Source organism: Lytechinus pictus, chromosome 2 (genome assembly GCF_037042905.1).
Source record: "Lytechinus pictus isolate F3 Inbred chromosome 2, Lp3.0, whole genome shotgun sequence".
NCBI classification, from domain to species: domain Eukaryota; kingdom Metazoa; phylum Echinodermata; class Echinoidea; order Temnopleuroida; family Toxopneustidae; genus Lytechinus; species Lytechinus pictus.
The window spans coordinates 17,292,277-17,301,195 of record NC_087246.1 but is presented as its reverse complement, the minus strand read 5'-3'; the positions used below and the strand labels follow the sequence as shown (position 1 = coordinate 17,301,195).

General features: G+C 37.9%; 1 protein-coding gene across 1 annotated transcript; it reads left to right on the top strand.

Annotated features, from left to right (window-relative positions):
- The first annotated feature begins 3,551 nt into the window (after positions 1-3,551).
- On the top strand, positions 3,552-7,034 carry LOC129284082 (myb-like protein X). Its single transcript, XM_064106436.1, has 4 exons — positions 3,552-3,729; positions 4,704-4,804; positions 5,304-5,636; positions 5,892-7,034. Exons 1-4 carry the CDS (start codon positions 3,552-3,554, stop codon positions 7,032-7,034), a joined length of 1,755 nt encoding a protein of 584 aa, XP_063962506.1.
- The last annotated feature ends 1,885 nt before the right edge of the window (positions 7,035-8,919 follow it).

Genomic DNA, 8,919 nt, shown 5'->3' with positions numbered 1-8,919 from the left:
GTTGTGAAAGGAAGATAATTTCCAGAAAACTATTCATATTTTGTTTAATTTGATTTGATAAGTTTGATTCAGTTAGTGTAAATAATAAAGGCTTATACATCGAGATTGTATCTCATAAATTGATTCTGCGAAAAGACTCGAAGAATCAGTTTATTTTAACGTAAGGAATTACGTTTTATTCAGTTTGACAATTCATTGAAACTAAATATATATATTAATAAAATACGGGTCAGAGTGTTCGTTGTGAAAACAAGATAATTTTCAGTAAGGTATTCATATGTGTTTATTTATATTTGATCCAATTAGTTTGAATCAATAGGCTTTAATATAGGTTGCATTGTGGTGGACATCTGATTCAGTCTAACAGATACTAGTATCATGAGTATTGTCATGATTGTTGTGAAATATTCCAGGCGTATCAAACTGCAGAAAATTATGGATGACATCAATTCATCCAAATATTGTAAAATAATTGTATCCCATACAATATAAAACAGTCATTGATAACGCAAACAATTATCATTCAAAATATTCACAGAACCACCAAATTATTGTAAACATTTATTTTGTTTGAGTGTTTAACCGGCTCACTGGATAAAATCTAAACAACGTAAATACATTTTAAACAACGACTGTACTCTTTAGCAACGGGGAATATTAAAAAAAATGACTATTTAAATTGATTAAAATTAGTGCAAGTTAATGTTGCACATCTTTATAATTAGATAGCATATTTTTCTTTTCCGATTTATAGAAGAAACATTATAAAATAGGAAAACTGCAGGGGCATTGTCGTACCAGAGAATTGTTAGCACCCGGTCGCACAAAGATTTGCGATAAACTCGAATCAAACTCAGATTGTGATTGATCTAAACTTGCCAACTTTCGTATAGTTACAGGATAGGAACTTCCGATCAATCGCAATTTGAGTTTGAATTGATCTATCATAATTCTTTGTAAGACGATGCCCTGGGGTCCTTATAGACTTTCTGGGATGGCACAATGAAAGTTCATTGATTTCTGGACACGTTTATCATTGATCCTATGTACTGGAATGTCAATGACATAAACTAGTCTCTAATGTTATCATTACCCTGTAGAAAATATTGACCCAAGTCCCTATAACCAATCCATAACATTGCCTATTGACCGCGCTTTTATGTATTTACTTGTGGAGTGGTATTGTGTACCACTAATCAATGTCTATGGGCCACTAAGTGAAGATCATCATGACCATGTCAGGGTAGAGCCGCATGTTCTTTAGCTATGTTTGTTAGTGGTCTAAGCTAAAATGCGGGCCCATATATGATGCGTTATAATGTGTATTTTAATACTTAACAGCTTGTAATTAGCAATAATCATGTTTACCCTTAACATGGAGCTATAATAGCTCCATGCCCTTAACATAAATTGAGTGGTGCACGGGGGTACAGAGAGTAAAAGGAAGGGGAATTCGAGAGGATATTTGGACAAAGATTAGAAAGAAGAATAAAATGCAAGGCAGAGAAGAGGAGTTTATTAAAGTGGAAGAGAGGGAAAAAAAGTGTTGGTGCGAAGGATGAAGGTGAAGAAAGTGAATTTTCTGGGCATCGAATGAGGACCAGGAAAATGAGAAATAAAACGTTGCATTGGGGGAAAAATGATCCGTATAAAAACTGTACATACACAAATGTACATACTATTGGACAACAATATGGGGAAAAAATATGAACCACGCCAATATAATCCAAATGTCTTTTTTCCAGAAATATTGAACAGTCTCATGTTAAAATGAACAATGAATTTGGTCATTTAAATAAACAGAATATATTTTCCGAAAAAGTCTGACCAGTATTAAGTAAAAACTTCATTCGTGCTCCTCTGACTAGTTTTGTCTTAAAATTTGAGTAGATTATCTGAAGAGTTTATAACAGATTCATACATCCAGTGTATAGGGTAATATGAATTTGTTAATGATGTTAATGCATGTTCTCCCTTTTCACTCAATAATAAGACAGTAACGTTTGAACCAAAATGAATTGTAAAGCGCTCAGACACAAAGGTAACAGACGACTTATATTTTTGCTATTATCATATAGCTGGCGCCATTTCTTGTCATGATAAAATCTTTATTGGGCATGAAGGTGCCATCGAATACTATCGCCCCTTTAGGTCACACTCTTATCTGCTTAACATGCAGGGGTGGTACTCCCATAGGGGCGGGGGTGTTATCGCCCCCTCTGATTTTGCAAGTAGTGGATGAAAGGTATAAAGATGGGGGAAAACAGGAAAAACAAGGAAGACAAATATTATTTTTTTAAAGAGTATCAAAAAGATTGGTCTGTACTATACCTCTCAATTTTTCCCACTATCAAACTTTCTTTGTGCATCCCTTGTTTGTCACAATCATGATTCAAATCAAATCAGTATTAGACAATTATATCATTAAAAATTTCTGAATGATTAGCACCGAAAGGTGAGACTAAATAAAAATCAATGAGAAGCTGAAAAAAGAGTAGGTCATGCAGCAGCAGGAATATTAATGCGAATAAATAAAGCTTTCATAATTCTTGGCGTAGGCCGAACAAAAAAAAAATATAACGAACATTAACCAAAAAACCCCAAAACATTAAGATCATGATAAAAGGGAGAATTCTGAATTGACCAACCATGGCCGTACGCAGAAATTGTTCACTGGGGTGGGGGCAGCACGTGTAAACTTTTTCGAAAAAAAACCCTCAAAAGCAAGAGAATGAAGCGACCGATCTTGTCATTGGGGTGCTTTTGCATCTTGTTAAAAAGTACGGCCATATGACCCACCCAAAGATTACCTATACCTCGTCAAGCCTTTGTATCTGCTACACTCCATTTTATAGCACCGAAAGGTGAGACTAAATAAAAATCAATGAGAAGCTGAAAAAAAAGGGTAGGTCATGCAGCAGCAGGAATATTAATGCGAATAAATAAAGATTTCATAATTCTTCGCGTAGGCCAACAAAAAATTATAACCAACGTTAACTTAAAAAAAAAAGAATTCTGAATTGACCAACCATGGCCGTACGCAGAAATTGTTCGCTGGGGTGGGGGCAGCATGTGTAAACTTTTTCGAAAAAAACCCTCAAAAGCAAGAGAATGAAGCGACCGATCTTGTCATTGGGGTGCTTTTGCATCTTGTTAAGTGAAATTAAAGGATTTTGTGCATACTTTTGGTGAATTTTGAGAACATTTTCAAAAAAAAAAATAAGTACGGCCATGTGACCCACCCAAAGATTACCTATGCCTCGTCAAGCCTTTGTATCTGCTACACTCCATTCTACTCTGAATAAGGTTACTGAACTTACAGGACTTGTATTAAGTTCCGAAGTCAGGATAAGGGCCCCCATAACAATAATCCAAGAACTGTGCGGACGCGAATGCATTATTACGTCATATGCAAAACGCGCGCTCCAAGCTAGCTTTGTTTACATTTTAGTTGAACTGCTATCATACTGCTATCAGTGTTCTATTGTGTTACTTGCGGTTAGCATTAGCCTATAGTTCTTTACAGTGTTTCGAAATTTATCTCAATTAAAATGGGATGCATTCGGAGCAAACCGATTTATAGTCAAGATGAAATCGAGGATGAGTACGTCTTCGAAAGCCTCGACGAATCTCAGTCTATTGGATGCCAACTGAGCATCGTCGAAAGTAAATCCATTGAGAACTTTTCTGACGTCAGGAGCCTTCCAGAGAAAATGAATATTGGAAATGGTAGGCACATCAAATAGAATTTTTACAAAATAGTACCTCATTCCCTCTTTGAATAAATATCCACACGTTGAAATTTTAGCACGTTGTTTTAACTTTAAAACAATATTGTTTAAACATTTTTCAAATTGCTACATTTTTAGAGACCTTGTTTAAAACTTTGAACAACTTTTGTTATTGTTTTTATTCTAAACGATAGTTGTTAGAGTGAAGGGCTTAAAAATGTGCACAAAATTTTAAACATCGTTTTTGACTGTATCATGACTTTATTATATAAAGAAACATGCTTTACACGTAATAAAAAACAGCAACTTTAAATTAAGATTCCTTAAACAAGTTGCAAGAAACTTGCAATCAATAAATTGAAAGTAAATGTTAGATCCCCAAATCAGTCATTAGTCTTCAATTGCATTGCAAATGAATGCTGGTGTCAATCGTGTGATTCTTGCATTATCATAATTAGTTTGTTGTTGCTAAAATTGATCTAACTTCTTGTTAATTTGCAACTGAAGTTTGCAATCAGATGGAAAAACACTTACACATGTCGCCGTTTACGTGTTAAAAAGGGTGGGAATGTTAAGAGAGGGAAAGACAGGGGGGGGGATAATAATCGAACGAATGATGGAATAAAAGTATGAGACACAGACTACACCCTTTCCAAAATGAAATGAATATACCTAGAATGTAAGAGATAATGTGAATTCGTTAAATAAATATTAATCTTTGTGTTTTGTCGAGCTATTGCATTACTTTCCCACGTACTTTTATACATTGATGATTGCTAAAAAAGGAATATACTTTCTATGTTATTTTTGTGTATTCTCCAGTTGATTGCATTATAATACATGATTAATTTACCGCATATTTATACTCTTCGATGCTTATTATAATGTACCAAGAGCGTTACAAACTGTCCATATACTGAGGTAGCAATTCAAATGATACATTTCCTAATATCTATTTTCATTTTCATGAAGATTACTATGTTGCGATCACCGAACGGATCGTTTCCACCTCAAACGACAACGAGGAGAAATCTTCTGATGATATCATGACAGAGAGAGTACAACTCATCAAGGTATGTTACCTCCAATCAAGGATTATTATATATATATATATACATATATATATACATGTATATACACGAGGTAAAAGAATAGGGAAAATATGAAGAAGAAAATCAGTTGATACTAAATAAAATGGGGAAAAAGTGACACCACTGCTTCAAAATGGATGTAACACATGCTTTTTTTTGGGGGGGGGGGGTAGGGGATGTTTGTTATAGGGTAAGAATAAACCCTTTCAGTTTTCAAGTCCAGGTTCATATTTTAACCAAATTAGTTATTCCTACTAAAGCCCAAAGAGTGCACCTTCATTCAAGAGAATGAAATGTAACTAATAATATGCATTCTATCTTAAAAAAATATGTAGTCCCTATGCAATAAGTATCATTCATTTGAATTTTAATGAACAACATTTATTTTTCACTCATATGTACATTTTATCGCTCTAGGAGCAACACTGAAAAATAAACCAGCTATTGTATTTTGATTCTTGTAATCCTGAATGTTATGCAGGATATTGCAAACCTTCAGATGGCTGATTTAAAAATGGCAAGGGAAAGGTTTCACAGAACCATTATCCAAAGAGATGCCAGGAAAGTAGTTGCGTTACTGAAGAGGCCATCATTCACTGAAGACACACAGATTGATGGAGAGAACGAATCGTCTGCAAAGAAAGTTGCAATCTGGCAATTAGAGGAGGAGGAGCAGAAGAAAGAGGAGGAGGAGGAGACTGAGAAGGAGGGGAAGAAGGGGAAAAAGGAAGAGGAGAATGAGCAAGAGGAGGAGGAGGAGGAGGGGAAGTGCCATTACGAAGACACAGCTGTACCTGAATTCAGATATTTTCAGGTTTGTTCTTTAATTGTTGATACTTTCCTGAAAGTGACACTTAAAGAGGATAATAACATCACTGATATACAGACCAACACGGAAGACACTATACTGTGAACTAAATTCAATTTCATTCTTAGGCTTAAACCACAAATAGATTGAGAAACAACATAGTGAACCAGCAATGCATTTATATGAATATTCATTTTAATGTAGAATATATTTTATTGTAATATTTATAAAAACTATAACTAATTCGATCTTATATCGCAGGATATCATCGCCTCTCAGATGGAAGAACTGAGAGATGCCCGGGAGAGACTTCATCGATGCGTTATCATGAGAAACGCTATAAGAGTGGTGGAGGAACTGAAGAGACAGTCTGCGAGTGATACGGAAGAGGAGGAGGAGAAAGAAGATGAAGAGGAGATGGGGGATAAGAACGAAGGAAAGGAAGAGGAGTCTAAAAAGGAAGATAAGGATGAGGAGGATGACGAGGACGAGAAAGGCGAGAGGGAGGATGACAATAATGATGACGACAAGGACGAGAAGGATGCAAACAATGGCGACAATGATGACGGGGAGCCTCAAGATGAGGAAAAGGAGGATGACGAGGGAAAGGAAGAGGAGTCTGACAAGGAACATAAGGATGAGGAGGATGACGAGGACGAGGAAAGCAAGGGGGAGAACGACAATGAAGATGACGAAGGAAAGGAAGAGGAGTCTGACAAGGAACATAAGGATGAGGAGGATGACGAGGACGAGGAAAGCAAGGGGGAGAACGACAATGAAGATGACGAAGGAAAGGAAGAGGAGTCTGACAAGGAAAATGATGACGAGGAGGATGACGGTGACGAGGACGAGGAAAGCAAGGGGGAGAACGACAATGAAGATGACGAAGGAAAGGAAGAGGCGTCTGACAAGGAAAATGATGACGATGAGGATGACGGTGACGAGGACGAGGAAAACGAGAAGGAGGATGATAATGAAGATGACGAAGGAAAGGGAGATGGGTCTGACAAGGAGAATGAAGATCAGGAGGATGACGAGGAAAGCAAGGAGGAGGATGACAATGAAGATGAAGAACGAAAGGAAGAGGAGTCTGACAAGGAGAATGATGACGAGGAGGATGACGGTGACGAGGACGAGGACGAGGAAAATGAGAAGGAGGATGACACTGAAGATGACGAAGGAAAGGAAGAGGAGTCTGACACGAATAATGAGGATCAGGAGGATGACGAGGACGAGGAAAGCAAGGAGGAGGATGACAATGAAGATGACGAAAGAAAGGAAGAGGAGTCTGACAAGGAGAATGATGACGAGGAGGATGACGGTGACGAGAAATGCAAGGAGGATGATAATAAAGATGACGAAGGAAAGGAAGAGGAGTCTGACAAGAAGAATGACGAGGACTAGAAAAGCAAGGAGGAGGACAATGAAGATGGCGACGATGATGAGGATACAAACAAAGGCGAAAATGATGACGGGGATCTTCGAAATAAGGAAAAGGAGGATGACAAGGGGGGTAAAGAGAAGAAGGAACAGGAGAATGAAGAGGAGGGTGGAGAGAGCGATGGAGAGGTGGACGGGAAAGACGAGAAGGGGCATTAACAGCAGGGGCAATCTCATGATGAAGAAACAGTTGTTCCCGATTTCAGCTATTTTCAGGTCTGTTCTTCTTTCCTTTCAACTCAAATAGGGCAGTAAGTATGGAGTATACATAAATATGTTTGTGCTCCAGAACCCCATTTTTCCGCATTAACTTTACTTCAAGAATCACCATATGAACTAGAAAACACAAATAAACTAATATTGATTTCTTATGTGACAATCTCACAAATTATAGAACATGTACCCCCAGCCCCTTAAAAAATGAAAATATGAATAAAAAATTGGTAAACCCCCTCTGTTACTCATAATCTGTACAAGTCATGACCCGGGTAAGAACTTAAGAAGGGGCAACATAAGTTTTGAAAGAGAATGGTCCCAAAATACTAGGATCTCAATTAATGCATAAATATATATAGTAGGTTGCCAAATTCATGATCATAATTGAATTTCACGTTGATTCGCAGAACATGGTCCAGGTTGAGATAGAAAAACAGAGGGCTGCCTGGGAGAGAATACACAGGTGTGTTATTAGGAGAGACTCATGGCGAGTAGTGGAGGAACTGAGGGGACTCTCCCTCAGTGATAAGGAGGAGGGGGGAGGAGGAGGAAGAAAAAGACACGGACAAAGGATGTGGACAGTATGAAGGGGTGGAGGAGGAGGAGGAGTAGGAGTAGGAGGAGGAGACGGACACCGTCGAATAGACAGAGCACGAAGAGGAAGATGAAGAATGAGATGGACGGGGAATAAAAGACAGACTTCGCCAATCTATTTAAAGATTACCACGAGATAAGCGGAGGAAAATGAAGAATCAAACTCTCCGTGGTACGGATGATGAAGGTATAAGGCAAGGAGCTGTGAAGTAAGGAAGAAGGGGAGGTGAGCAAGGATGACGACTACTATGATGGCGATGGTGGCTACGAGAATGAGGAGAAGAAGGGGGAAGAGGAGGAATGGGGGAGAAAGAACGGGACAAGGGCGATTTAGGAGAGGAGAATAATGATGAAGAGGACGGACAGAGTGTGGAGTTCCACGATAATACAATGTTCGCGATAAAGGTTTGATATTTGTTCCTTTTAATTTTTCTGAAAAGTGTTCATGATACTTTGAGAGAAAATCCATCTAGCACCCTAATTCCAACATGGACGAAAATTAACTGGATAATGTTATCAATACCATTCATATAAAGTAATGGATTTCAATCTATTGTTGTCACAAATCTGCAATCACAATACCAACAAGTCATGTGTCGTGTAGGCCTATTGATGATCAAATGAAATTTATATTGCATGGCAGGGTATAGTCAAGGCTGAGGTGGAAGAACTGTGAGCTGCCCGGAAAACAATTCAGCGATGCATCATTAGAAAGAGAGAGTCGGGGGAAACACTGAAAACTCAAACTATCAGTGAGGAGAGAGACATTGACAGGATGAAGAGGTAGATAAAATAAAGAGAATCACATCCTTACAACAAAGGGAAGACGAGAATGACGACACAGACGAAGATGATGAAGAGAGCAAAAAGAACGAGGAAATGAATTGGGAAGGAGAAGAGGACGGATGAGGAGGAAATAACGATAAGGTCGAAGAAGAGGGAGAAAAGAAGATGGAGGAGGGGTTCGAATATGATGATTAAGATGAACAACGGTGATTCAGGTTTGTATCTTATCCTATAACTAGTAGTAGCACACTAC

Coding starts and splice junctions, on each gene's coding strand:
- LOC129284082 (XM_064106436.1), top strand. CDS start 3,552: ATGGGATGCATTCGGAGCAAACCGATTTATAGTCAAGATGAAATCGAG. Junction 3,730..4,703: donor GAAAATGAATATTGGAAATG/GTAGGCACATCA, acceptor ATTTTCATGAAG/ATTACTATGTTGCGATCACC. Junction 4,805..5,303: donor AGAGAGTACAACTCATCAAG/GTATGTTACCTC, acceptor AATGTTATGCAG/GATATTGCAAACCTTCAGAT.